At 41.2% G+C, this 14,676-nt stretch overlaps 2 protein-coding genes across 2 annotated transcripts; both read right to left on the reverse strand.

Moving 5' to 3' along the window:
- Nucleotides 1-3,111: 3,111 nt before the first annotated feature.
- Nucleotides 3,112-4,080, reverse strand: LOC143825616 (olfactory receptor 6N1-like). Its single transcript, XM_077313764.1, has one exon. It carries the CDS (start codon nt 4,078-4,080, stop codon nt 3,112-3,114), a length of 969 nt encoding a protein of 322 aa, XP_077169879.1.
- A 6,443-nt stretch (nt 4,081-10,523) lies between these two features.
- LOC143826428 (olfactory receptor 6N1-like) lies at nt 10,524-11,840 on the reverse strand. Its single transcript, XM_077315222.1, has one exon. The coding sequence runs from the start codon at nt 11,835-11,837 to the stop codon at nt 10,866-10,868; it is 972 nt and encodes a 323-aa protein (XP_077171337.1). The 5' UTR covers nt 11,838-11,840; the 3' UTR covers nt 10,524-10,865.
- Nucleotides 11,841-14,676: the final 2,836 nt, after the last annotated feature.

The raw sequence follows: 14,676 nt of genomic DNA on the forward strand, positions 1-14,676 counted from the left end.
CTGTGATTGGGAAGATCTCACAAGAACCCTGCTCCAGGACGAGACTATTGGCTTCACTGACTTCAAAACGTCATTTACTAGTGCCAGGAAATTCTGATATGCAACCAGCTCTTTAAGGACACCTTTTTTGGCTATACTAAATTCAACTTGCTGAAAGTGCTTTAGTTCTGAATTGTCCTGTTTTTAATCTCCGTGCTGTTTTTTGGTCTTCTGTTGTTGTTGTTTTTTGTTTTTTTTATTCTACACTGAAGAACGTCGGAAGACTAAACAGACTTTCGCTTTTGCCTAGGACTGTATAGGACTTCTCCTGGCTATTTTCAATATTGTATGAGATTGGCTGCTGACTTATAAGCCTAAACAAGGTTTGAAATCATCAGCAGAAAAGAAATCTGAAATTTTGGAGATGGAAAAGGGGATGTCGGAGCCTCGCAGCCCAGATAAGGACACCCTTTTTAAAAAGGCATACAGCCATTTCAAAGCAACAGTACACAAGAATCAACCAAAAGATACATGGATCTGTTTTGAAAGTAATCGATTTAAGGAGCTTCTCAGAAAAAAAATTGTACTGATATCGGAGTCCAGGAGGTGCAACTGCCTCAAGATTAATTGGTGAATATTCTGTGGGAAAGAGTACAACTGCACTTTCTACGCCAAAGTCTAACTGGACAGAATATAAGTCTACGGGAATAACAAGGTGCAGTAAGCCTCGATATGAGACCCCCTTAAGAAGATTGGGGAAGGGAAAGGAGAAGCAAAGGAAAGGGGGAACAAGATGTTTGAATTTTTTTCTTTATTCTTCTTCTGTACACTTTTAAGGCAATATAATTGTAAGTGCTGGAACTGTTATGATAAAGTGGGGGTTTTTTCCCTTTCTTTTTTCTTTATTAGTGTATTGTTATAGGGCCAAAGTTCATACTGTTCTACAAGAAATGTTCAATGTTAAGCATTTAATTCAAACCTGAAAATATGGTGTTGAATATCTGTCAGGAAGGCTCATCGACTGTGTCAAGTATAAAATGTTTTATAGGTAGTATGTGACACCAAAAGTGACTGCTAAAATTGCTAAAAAATATGTTAACAAATATTGGAAATGTGGTTATAAAGTAGGTTTCTTTTTTCAAACGTGGTGGAAATGTGAAAAAGCTTATAAGTTTTGGGCAAAGGTTCATACCATTGTGTAGTCAATGTGGGGTCTTAGATTTCCTATGTAAGCTGAATCTCGGTTATTAAGTATATCTCCGCAGTGCCTCGCAGCCCAAACTCAAAGCTTAGCTAAAAGGGGACAATGGAGGGGGTTTAACTGTAACAAATGAAGACTATATATTTCTATATTCTTTCTATATTTCTATCATTATGATATATGTATGTAAACATTTGCCCGCTTCCAGTCATCTGGCACCTAACCTGTTCTCCAGGAAGTGTCAAAAATAATGGACAGAGGTTCAGAGATGACATCTGCAAGTTCATTTAGTACCCTTGGATGCAGTTCATCTGGCACAGAAGACTTTGTTTCATTTACAGAAAATAGATGTTTGTGAACTGCTCCAACAGTGATCCTAAACCACATGGTCACTGCTACCAAGTGTGCCCACTACTTCCGCCTCATCTACCTGTTATTCTCTATTGATGAGAATCAAGTCTAAAATAGCATAGCCCCTTGTTCCCCTCTCTGCTTTCTGGGAAATGAAGCTGTTAGCAAGATAAGTTAAGCATTTAATGGAGTTTGCATTTTTAGCAGAGTTGGTCTTCCAATAGATATCTGGGTAATTGAAGTCACCCATGACCATTGTTTCCCCCTTTTTTGAAATTGTGTAATTTGGTCTAGCAGTAACTCATTTAAGTCCTCTGACTGGCTTGGTGATCTATAGCAGACCCCACAATAATACCACTCTCATTTCCTACTCCTTTTATATTTACCCAAATACACTCAACTGAACTTTCAATGACAACAGGAGAGCACTTGATGTCACATATGCCTGTAGCTGCCAAGCTCAGCTTATGCTAGTGAGGAATTTCTATAGCCCACTGGATAGGGGAATTAATATGCCTGTGATAGATGGAAATAGACAACGAACTGCCGGTCCTTCAATACTTCCAGCAAATGAGACTTTCATAATTGCTTTGGAGCTGTATCAGCAATTGGGATGGGGTGGGGGAAGGTGGGGTTGGAGTATTGCTTTACTGTTTTTATATGTTTGATATGTTAGCCGCCACAAGCCAAGTGATCAGAAAAATAAAATAATTTTAATTATTAATAAACAATAATGTAGTTATGTAAATACTAGGCGTAAAGCCCACCTGACAGCCATACTAGTGCCAGCTGCATTTCAGGGTGCAGTGGGCTTCACAGTCCCCATGTGCACGGTTTCTGCTCCAGAGGACAATCATGCCACATATGCTGAAGGAGCTGTATTCCTCCCTACTGTTACTCTGAAATAAAACTGTCCAGGAAGAGAGCCAACAAGGTTTCATGTTCTATCAGGATCAATAATTTTTACCAGTAATGAGACATGATGGGTTGACCTTGATTACCAAATGAAATTTCAGGCAAACTAAGGATTCAGTCGAGCCTCTTGTGGCGCAGAGTGGTAAGGCAGCCGCCTGAAAGCTTTGCCCATGAGGTTGGGAGTTCGATCCCAGCAGCCGGCTCAAGGTTGACTCAGCCTTCCATCCTTCCGAGGTCGGTAAAATGAGTACCCAGCTTGCTGGTCATGACTGGGGAAGGCACTGGCAAACCACCCCTGCCATGAAAACGCTAGAGGGCGTCACCCCAAGGGTCAGACATGACTCGGTGCTTGCACAGGGGATACCTTTACCTTTAAGGATTCAGTCAAGGATTTTCTAAAACCCAGTTCCATACCTCCTACTACTGTATAACTCTGTATGGGCAGCCTGTTGCAGTCAGATCTGTAAACCTGTTTTAATTTTTAAAAGCATTCCTATTGAACTGTTTTAATGGTGTAAGGAACCAGAGAGTGTGGTGGAAGGAAGCTCAATGGCAGAGAAACAATAATAAATCTGAAAACTCAAGTATACAAAGAGGTTTGAAATTAGTATAGGAGCATACAAGAAACAACTCTGCCCTTTATATTTCAGACAAATATGATCTAATTATTCTGCATCTCCAACGAATCTCTTGGAAATCCCATGCTTTTTTGCAGCCCTCCTTAAAGCTTTTTTAACCTCTTTGTTTCTTAGACTATAGATAAGGGGATTAATTAGAGGGGTTAAGACTGTGTAGAAGACAGAGAAGATCTTGTCCACTTCTCTTAGAGCTTCCTTTTTGGGAAGAGCATATACAAATATCAGTGAACCATAAAATATGGAAACCACAATGAGGTGAGAAGAACAAGTGGAAAAGGCCTTTTTTCTCCCATCTGAAGATGGGATTTGTACAATGGCAGCAATGATACAAATGTAAGAAATCATGGTCAGAAGACAAGATGGAATAGTATCTATGGCAGATACCGTGAGGCCCACCAGTGTCACCAGAGATGTGTCACTGCATGATAGGTTAATCACTGGTGTCAATTCACAGAAGAAATGATCAATTTCACGAGGGCCACAGTATTTCAACTTTGACATTAAACTCATTACTAAAGTCATAACTGTTATCCCACAAAGCCAAGATAGAGCTGACAAAACACTACAGAGTCTTGTGCTCATGAGAGTTGCATATTGAAGAGGTTTGCATATTGCCAAATATCGATCATATGACATGGATGCCAGCAGGTAGCATTCAGCAACCACAAGCGTCCCAAAACTGTAAAGCTGGATAAAACAGCCCCCAACAGAAATGGTTCTGTCCCCTGTCAGGAAACTGGCCAGCATTCTGGGGAGAAGGGTGGAAGTGTAGAAGGTCTCTAGACAGGACAAGTTTCCAAGGAATAAGTACATAGGAATGTGAAGGTGATGATCTGTGATTACTAACAAAATGATGATGATGTTTCCAGCCATGGTCACACCGTAAATTACTAGGAAAACCAGGAAGAGAGGAATCTGAAGTCCAGGGGCATCCCCAAATCCCAGAAGAATAAATGTAGTTATTGTGGTTTTATTGTCTGTCTCCAGAAGATCCATAGTTTGAATCGCTGAGAATGAAATGAACAAATAATGAGATTTCCAAGTGAAAGACCCAAAGCCAATAAATCATTATATTCTCTCCCCCTCAATTAATACTGAGTTTTATTAAATGTTCTGATGTGTTTTGTCTCAACTTACGAAAAGCACTTTTAAAAGGCTTTTCCTGTAATTAAATAAATTGTGTAGGTTTTATCTCACATTACAGATCATCTGATCATTATTAGGTGACAGCATCTAATAAGAATATTGCAATCCACTATTATTGCTGGGCCATGTGATAGCTAGCAGATATCTTCTATTTGTTTTCATTTATTCTGTGCCTTTTCCCCCAATGGGAACTAAAGAAGTCTTACATTATTTTCTCATATCCCATAATGTTCTAATAACAGTCCTGTGAGGTAGGTCAGGTCAGGCTGACAGTGGGTGAATTGTAGTCTACAATGGTTTCCTACAGAATGGCATCTAAGCCTCAGTAACCCTCTGATCTGCCACCCCACTATCTGCTTTACACAAAACAGCTGTTCCCCATGTTCTGGCGCCAGCAGCACATAATAATCATCTACAATTGGTCCTGGCTGACAGTGGGTGACTGATTTTTTTTTTTCTAAGAAGAATTGTAGTCTGCAAGGGCTTCCTAGAGAACGGCAGGTCAGGCTGACAGTGTGTGAATTGTAGTCTACAAGGGTTTCCTACAGGATGACATCTAAGCCTCAGTAACCCTCTAATCTGCTTTACACAAATCAGCTGTTCCCCATGTTCTGGAACCAGCAGCACATAAAGCAGGGTGCCTTCCAGGGTGCCTTGTCCCCCAGCAGTAGCATTTAACAGAGATTAGGGACCTACATTGGGAGTGCAAGAAAGTCCCATTCTGTTCTTCAAAAATGTAGTCTGGGTCCAAACCAACATTTCTTCTTGAATTGGATGTGTTAACTTTTCGTTCACTATCAGTCAACAGTATTATAGCACCCGTGACACACAAAATACAGGCCCCATTGCCTCCAGTGTAATATAAGGCAACCAGATTGTCCCACTTAGAGGACCTGGCAAATTGTACTTACGTTGAATTAAATATATATATATATATTACAATACTATTTTTGTATTCTATGCGTTCTATGAAACTTTTTGTGGCTCCATATAGACCAATTTTTAAATCAAGAACCCTCCCCCCCCCCCGGTCAATGGTGTCCCGGTTTACCAATGTTCAAATCTGGTTTCCTTAGTGTAATAGGTTCTTTCAAGGGGATCTTCCCCGTATTTTCCACCAGCAAAGGGTGATTGGATCCTACCCCACACAGAATATATCAGTCTTCAGTTTGTAACAATGTAAAAGTAGGATTATTACAACCATGATAATAGAACACACCTTTTGAATCCTGATGTGAACTGTCTGATTTTATAACAGTATTAAATTAAGATTATTATACAGAATCTACCAAATTAAGAGAGACATAGACCTCAACTAAAATCATCAACAACAAAATCAACTTTTACCGTTAACTATCTCTTGGCATCAATGAAGAATTGTTGAGAGGTAGATCCATAGCGTTACTGCACATTTGTCTAGCTATCATGAAGAATGACTTATATTTCCTGAAGGAAATGGTTATTTCTTGTGAAGTCACCAATGCAGTAAACAAAATAAGCTTTATATAAGGGGGCAACAGATTGTCTCTGGAGAGCATCCTCTTGATACCTTAAGGAATGAATTCCAGAACAATTAGCAAATTCCCCTTCTAAAACTCATTAAGGTTTCAAAATACTCCAGTCTCTTATTGAGAAGAATTATTGTTTTCAAAATTTGTGTGTTCCCTCTCAAGAGACCACTCAAGTGAGTTATAATGGTGTGTGGTTGTTAAATCAATGCGGCAGCGGAATAGGGGCACGAGGTGGAGTATTTTACCAGGCACCAGTGTACGTGCTGGGACCTTGGGGGCAGGGGTCTGTGTAAGAGACCGGCTAAGGCCAAGCATGGCCTTACCTGGATGGATAGGTCAGGGTCTAGGAGTCAGGAAGAAGGAATGGTTGAATTTGGTGGCAAACATCTACTGACTTTACATTTCTTTGTCTTTACTCGTGACTCACCCTCACCACTCTGTCAAATGGGAGTTTTCCCTTCAAGACTCTGAGCCATTCCACATGATTTAAATGTAGCAGAAGGCTTACCTTTGGTAAACGCTATTAATTCAATGTTCCGTATGACGTCGTACACAGTCTGCAACACTCCTGCAACACTCCCGCAAAAATCGCTTCATTGTAGCACATTTTGGGAAATCCAGAAAAGTGGATTTCCCCTAAAAAAAACCCACTAGATTCTTGAGAACAACCTGCAACACATCCCAAAAAGACATGTGCATTCTTAATGTAGCAGTAGAAAGAATGTCCCTCCCTCGCTCTTGCCCCCGAGCTTCCGGAGATGCGGTCACCATTTTTTCCCCCTTAAACTGGTGAAAGCAATGAACAAGAGAGGCTTCTCCATCTAAAGTCCCTCCACAGAAGTGATTAACTGTAAAACAAAGCTCACTACTAGTGTCTTTAAAGTTCCCAAGCACTATACAGCCCCCTGTTCAACACTGGCCATAATTTTGGCCACAAATTGTGTGTGTGTGTGTGTGTGGGGGGGGTTACTTGAAGAGTGTGTAAACGATTAAGCACCAGCTCCTATGCCAGCAAAAATGGTCTTTCTGAGACAATGAATGAACACATATTCGTTGCTACAAATGAACACATATTCGTTGCTACTGGTGTTTTCAGCTTTTTAAAAAACAGTTTTTAAAGGGAAAGGGGCTTTTTGGGAGCACGAACACAACAGTTCATTGGCTGTTCTGTTGGATTGACAGCCAGGGGCAGGAAGAAGTGTGGAAAAATATCGCTTTCTTTGTTGCGATTCCAGCGAGTCTGAAAAACTGTGGGGAATGAATACAACGGTACTGAGACTTCAATATTCCACTAAAGTTAAAGGTATGCGGAATGACAAAAATTCCACTATTTAATATAGAATTTCTGCATACTGAAAACATTCAGCAAAATTGGTCCTTGTGTGGAAAGCCCCTCTAGATAGCCTCTAGGAGTTCCTGGAGTTCAAATTATGCTCAAATGACCCCTTTTCCCTTGAAGAATCAACTGTCAACATAATAATAGAAGGAAGATGTTGTATTTCAATGACTCCCCACTTCCCTGAAAAATAATATTTTATATGATGGTAAGGTAGATGGGAATTAACAATGGAATAAGATTGCCGGAAAAAAAAAACAGAACTTGAGATATGATAAGAAAATAATAAGGATGGGCCTGGAGGGGATGAGAAGGGAAGGGACCCTAGGTATGTACATAGCTATGCTTCCAAACTATATTACACACAATCAGGTCTGTTCTGGAGTTTCTTGAAAACAGAAGAATATGACAGGGGTTTGTCAGTGGTAAAACAGTTGAGAATGGCAGCATAAACGATATAACACAGGTTCAAACATTAAATATTTGGCTATTCCCTAGTGGGGCAAAGTGCCTACAAATCGATATTAACCTATAGAAATAAGTGGAGATGCTTTGGCAAAGGTGTTGCCCACCTCTGCACAGCATCTGTGTCATGTGCCATAGAGATATTCTATGAGTCCAGGGATATACTAGTGGTAAAGGGCCTGACTGCTGGAAACTTCATGATTTCCTTCTAAAATGGCTAATCAGTTTTTCAGTGAAATATCACAACTAGTGGCTGGCCGCTCGCAGCTCTGCCCACACACACGACTCACTGTTGGGGCCATTATGTCTGCCACTCTCCACTGCTCCACCCAACTGCCTGCTCACCAGCTGTCAGCACATTGCACCCCAGGAAGTGTGGCAGAATGGCGCAGCTGAGATAGCCCACCAAGAGCCATAGTTTTGGACTACGCAGGAGCTCCCACAGTGGCCGGTGGCCCAGCATACCCCAGCCATGCCAGCAACAGCAGCTGAGGGACGATCTGCTTTGGAGAGTGTGTTGTTCCTGCCTGGCTCTCTGGCCCTCCCTCCCCTCCACGCTACTTCTGGCCCCTGGCTGGGAAGACCCACAGATGGAACACAGGACCCTTTTGTCTCCCATCTCCGCTTCCCTGCTGTTTGCCAAGTGTCAATCTTCAGCCTGGCTGCGCATCGAGTGAATGGCCTTTGCCTCCCAGGGAATTTTCAGAGACAAGCATGGAGCCCCCCCTGGCCTGTTCTTTGGGGGGGGTGCATGCAGAGATTGGGAGACTCCTGACAGTTTGGAGGGAAGGGGATTCACCACTGGATCATGGCCAAGGGCCGCCCTCCCCAGGGGGAACCGGGTTCTGTTCTCTGGAGATCTGTTGTGATGCCGGAAGGTCTCCAGCCTTTACTGGGAGGCTTGCAACCATTATATTACAATGCCTCTTTCCTTTGCAGTGCATCAGCCTGGTAAAAAGGGTGAGCATGCTGGCAGGGCCCTGCCCCCCCCCCTCCAGGGAATGACTAACCCCAGCCGGAGGTGTGGTTGAAGATGAGCCTTGCTCTAGAGAGCCAGTTTGGTGTAGTGATTAGGAGTGCGGACTTCTAATCTGGCATGCCGGGTTCGATTCTGTGCTCCCCTACTTGCAACCATCTGGGTGACCTTGGGCTCGCCACGGCACTGATAAAACTGTTCTGACTGGGCAGTGATATCAGGGCTCTCTCAGCCTCACCCACCTCACAGGGTGTCTGTGGTGGGGAGAGGAATGGGAAGGTGACTGTCAGTCACTTTGAGCCTCCTTCGGGTAGGGAAAAGCGGCATATAAGAACCAACTCTTCTTCTAGAGTCAACCCTGCCCACAAAGCAATGCTCAGTATAGGGGTGAAATGCAGAGAGAAAGAAGAACAGAGAGACTAATAAAGAGAAGGAAAGACAGAGAGAACAGAGAGAGCCAGGCTCCCTCTACTCTGGAAGATATGTCTCTTGTCACTGAATCTGGGACAAAGTGTCATTCCCCACCCCTATACTGAGCATTGCACCCCCACCCCTATATTGAGCCTCAGCACTTATTTCTATAGGTTAATTTCAACTTGTAGGCACCTTTCCCCACTAGGGATTAGCCAAATATTTAATGTTTGAACCTGTGTTGTATCATTTATGCTGCCATTCTCAACCGTTTTACCACTGACAAACCCCTGTCACATTCTTCTGATTTCAAGAAACTCCAGAACGGGCCTGATTGTGTGGAATATATTTTGGAAGCATAGCTATATACATGTTCACCTAGGGTCCCTTCCCTTCTCAGCCCCTCCAGGCCCATCCGTATTATTTTCTTATCATATCTCAAGTTCTGTTTTGTTTTTTTTAAGGCAATCTTATTCCATTGCTAATTCCCATCTACTTTACCATCATATCAAATATTATTTTTTTAGGGAGAGGGGAATCGTTGAAATACAACACCTTTCTACTATTATCATTATGTTGACAGTTGATTCTTCAAGGGAAAAGGGGTCATTTGAGCATCATTTGAGCTCCAGGAACTCCTTGAGGCTATCTAGGGTCTTGAAAACTGCCACTTGCCAGAGTGGTGAGGGTGAGTCATGAGTAAAGACAAAGAAACGAGTCCAGGAAACAATTAAGCAAAGGACTCTGTTGACCAATGATCAGTAATACAATAGAAGGGGGTGAGCAGAGTTGTCCTGCCATGTGAAAGGTCCATCAAGTTTCATTGCAGATGTTCAGGTTATGCCCGGTTGCTGTGTCAGGCTGAAGCACATGAGATAGTGGTCTAGCTAGGCATGGTGTCCGGCTGACAAGATTGCATGAGGTCTTGTTTACCCAAATCTAGACCAAGTGTGGATGCCATAGGTAATTGGGCACTGAGATTAGGTATGCCATAACTAGCAACCCGCTAAATGAGGCAATGTAAATATTGACGTTTACCTCATTTATTCCAATGCAAGCTTACATGATATGGCAGATGGCATAGAGTAGGTAGTTTTATTTTATTTTTTTAACATATTTTAATTTTGTTTAACGTAAGATAGAAGAATACAAAATACAGTAAAAAAAATCAATTGGCTATAGTTGAAAATTCTAGAAGTTAGACACTGTACCCCACCATATAATGAGTAGGTAGTTTTAGAAAACAGAGGGTAGAGGGGCTAGTCGCTGCTGCTATAAATATGAAATTACCCAGAAAACTTGTGTCAATAATAAATTGGCAATAATAAATTTGAAGGGACAAGTGTGAAATTGGTGGATGGTGGTCATCCTTTTTTATTTTCTCTATCAATTGCCCACAAAGGGTACAGGAAATCCACAAGGGACATTGGAATATTCTTGGAATATTTTCAGAAGGCAGGAAATAATATAATCTATCATGGAAAACCAGTTGAGATAACATTAAGTAAAGCTATGACATTAAACACGGCTATGGTAAAGCAAAGCCATCTTTATCTTTAAAGCTTGAGTTGTGTGAGGAAAACTCACACCCTACCTGATTGGCCCTGGGGAGTGTCCACTCTCTCATGGAGGTCCAAAAGCAGGTCTATCATGCCCTGGTCTCCTGCTCTTCCTTCTTCCTCCTGGAAAAAGAGCCAGCCCCCTATTCCTCCTCTTACTTCATTCCATTATACCTCCCTCTCATAAACCTGAAAACTCAAGTATATAAATAGAATTGAAATTATTATCGGAGCCTACAGAAACAACTTTGCTTTAGGATGCTTTGGCCTGATCCTGCGTTAAGCAGGGGTTGGACTAGATGGCCTGTTTGGCCCCTTCCAACTCTAGGATTCTATGATTCTATAACTCCACCCTGTATAATTCAGTCAAATCTCATCTAATTACTATGCATCTCCAACAAATCTCTAGGAAGTCCCATACTTTTTACTGCCCTCCTTATAGCTTTTTGCACCTCTTTGTTTCTTAGACTATAGATAAGGGGATTGATTAAAGGGGTTAAAACTGTGTAGAAGACTGAGAAGACCTTGTCCATTTCGCTCACAGTTTCTTTTTCTGGTAGCACATACACAAATATCAATGAACCATAGAATATGGAAACAACAATGAGGTGGGAAGAGCAAGTAGAAAAGGCCTTTTTTCTCCCATCTGAAGATGGGATTCGTAGAATGGCAGCAATGATACAAATGTAAGACAGCAGGATCCAAAGAAAAGCAGGAACACCATCTATGACAGACAACGTGAAAGTCACCAATGTCACCAGAGAGGTGTCACTGCATGATAGATTAATCACTGGTTTTAATTCACAGAAGAAGTGATCAATTTCACGGGGGCCACAGTATTGCAACCTTGAAATTAAACTCATTATGAAAGTCATAACTGTTATCCCACAAAGCCAAGATAAAGCAGACAAAAGACTACAGAGTCTTCTGCTCATGAGAGTTGCATATTGAAGAGGCTTGCATATTGCCAAGTACCGATCATATGACATGGATGCCAGCAGGTAGCATTCAGTAACCACAAGCGTCCCAAAAGTGTAAAGCTGGATAAAGCAGCCCCCAACAGAAATGGTTCTGTCCCCTGTCAACAAACTGGCCAGCATTCTGGGGAGAAGGGTGGAAGTGTAGAAGGTCTCCAGGCAGGACAAGTTTCCAAGGAATAAGTACATAGGAATGTGAAGGTGAGGATCCGTGATTACTAACACAATGATGATGATGTTTCCAGCCATGGTCACACCATAGATTATTAGAAAAACCAGGAAGAGAGGAATCTGAAGTTCGGGGGCATCCCCAAACCCAAGAAGAATAAATGTAGTTATTGTTGTTGTATTGTCTGTCTGCAGAAGATCCATAGTTTATATCACTGAAAATGAAATTAAAAAATCATAAGATTTCCAAGTCAAAGACCCAAGCCAATAAATTATTATATCCTTTCCCCCACAATTCATGCTGTGTTTTATTAAATGTTCTGATGTGTTTTGTCTGAACTTATGGAAACCGCCCCTAAAGGTGTTTTCTGCTATGAAATAAATTGTGTAAGTATTATCTCACATAACAGATCCTCATCATTACTAGATGACAACATTAAATAAGAATATTGCAATCCACTGTTATTGCTGGTCCATGTGATAGCTAGCAGGTATCTTCTATTCAGCTTCATTTATTCTGTGCCTTCCCCCCCAGTGGGGACCAAAAAAGTCTTACATTATTTTCTCATCTCCCATAATATTCTAACACCAGTCCTGTGAAGTAGGTAAAGTCAGGCTGACAGTGGGTGACTGATTTTTTTCCTATGAAGAATTGTAGTCTGCAAGGGTTTCCTACAGGATGACATCTAAGCCTCAGTAACCCTCTAATCTGCTTTACACAAAATAGCTGTTCCCCATGTTCTGGCAGCACCAGCACATAATAATCATCTACAATTGGTCCCGGCATTATATTTTAGGTCAGGTCAGACTGACAGTGGGTGACTGATTTTTGCAAGTGTTTCCTGCAGGATGACATCTAAGCCTCAGTAACCCTCTAATCTGCTTTACACAAATCAGCTGTTCCCCATGTTCTGGAACCAGCAGCACATAATAATCATCCCCAATTGGTCCTGGCATTATTCTAAATAGACAATAACTAAATATACATTTACTGATGAAGCTACAAATAAAATGAATGTAAGAGTACCAGTACTTGGTTGGATCCAGACATACTAGCACTTGCCATCAGTTCCATGACCCCCTTGCACACACCCCTTATGCCTTTCCAGGGTGCCTTGTCCTCCAGCAGCAGCATTTAACAGACATTGGGAACCTACATTGGGAGGCGGAGGCAAGAAAGTCTATTCTATTATTCGAAAATGTTGTCTGGGTCCAGCCCAACATTGCTTCTTGAATTGGATGCATTCAACTTTTCATTCACTATCAGTCAACATTATTATAGCACCCATAACACAAAAAATGCTGTCTAAGCAAGCCATGTAGCCTCCATCGTAATTAGTTCATTGAAGGGGACCTTTCTCCTCTTTTCCACCAGCAAATGGTGATTGGATCCTACCCCACATGGAATACATCACAGCCCTGTGAAGGATTAAGATGCCTCAATTTTTTTTTCTTGGTTTTCAAGTTCAAATTAAAAAAAATATTTAATGACATATAAAAACATTGTCAATTCTTGGTTTGCACACTTGGGATGGAGTGAAAGTACACTAAAATGTCATCTCCTCTCAAAGCATGCATTAGTCTTTTTCAAAACCCTCTCTCCCACAATTAATGTTTTGATCGATGAAACATTATCCTGTCTTTTATTTAGACACATGTAAACCCTCTCCAAAGTCTATTCCTGCTGTGAAGTGAATTCTACAGATACTATTTTATGTCTACCATCACATTGTCTCATGCTGACAACATAAAGATATTGGAATCCATTATTAGTGCTGGGCCATAGAATAGCTAGCAGACTGTATATATCATGTTTTTTTTCCCATTTTATCCAAAAAAACAGTCCTGTGAGTTATGTCAAGCGACAATGGGTAAGTAGCCTGCAAGCTAAAGTCTTTTTCAAACCAAGCCCCTTTAAAAAAAAAAAACTTGCTTGAAGAGGTAGAAGACAAGGGCTAGTAATCAAACTGCAACAATAATTATAACAGATCCCCCCCCTTCTGAACCCTGATGTGAAGTCAATTTATATCAATGTAAAATTAGGATTATTACAACCATTAAAATAGGAACCTCCTTCTGAATCCTTATGTGAAGTGTCCAGTTTTATAACAGTGTTAAATTAAGATTGTTATATAGAATCTAGCAAATTCACACAGACTTATACCGCAACTAAAAACAGTTTCTATTGTCAGAATGACATCTTTTGCTCAAATGAGGCTCTATCTTACAGGAAACCCCCATCCACCAAATAAAGGATACATTACTTAATGGCAATTTTTTTGACACTGCTAACCCATAATTGAATCAAGCCTTATAACAACAACTACAGCATAAACCTTTACCATTAACTGTCTCGTGGCATCAATGGAAAATGGTCGCGCGGAAGGTCCATAGAGGTATTGCAGAGTTGTCCAGCTATCGACATAAATGATTCTGTTTCCATGTCACCAATGTAGTAAACAAAAGAGGCTTTATATAAGGGACCAACAGATTGTTTCCAGAGAGCATCCTCTTGATACCTTAAAGAAGGAATTCCAGAACAATTAGCACATTCCCCTTCTAAAACTCATTAAGGCTTCAAAATACTCCAGTCTTTTATTTAGAATAACTCTTGTTTTCAAAATTTGAAAGTTGCTTTTCTTGGGACCTCTCAGTTGAGTTCTTGCAAGTGAAGTGTTTTGATCACAGAGAGGTTCATATTTCCCCAAGGCTAATTAACAAATAGTACTTTCTTCTTTTTTTTATCCTTCTCTGATTAAAAAAAAAACAAACAAAACCCTGCATATTCAAAGGCAAAGAACAGCAGCAATTTACCAGTGACCACCAGAGGGCAGGACACTCGAGGCATGGCTGACGAGGCCCAGATGCAGCATGCATGCTCATGGAGTGCACACAGTGGCAGGTCATCAGGGGACGGGATGGGTGCCTTTATAAGACACCATGTGTGGAGGCCCTTCCTTTTCAACATTGTGAATTATTGTGTTCATTTGTTTGAATTTGTCAACAGGTGTGGTTAATGAAGACACAAGAAAGATCCTTGGTT

Source organism: Paroedura picta, chromosome 16 (assembly GCF_049243985.1).
Source record: "Paroedura picta isolate Pp20150507F chromosome 16, Ppicta_v3.0, whole genome shotgun sequence".
Classification (NCBI taxonomy): domain Eukaryota; kingdom Metazoa; phylum Chordata; class Lepidosauria; order Squamata; family Gekkonidae; genus Paroedura; species Paroedura picta.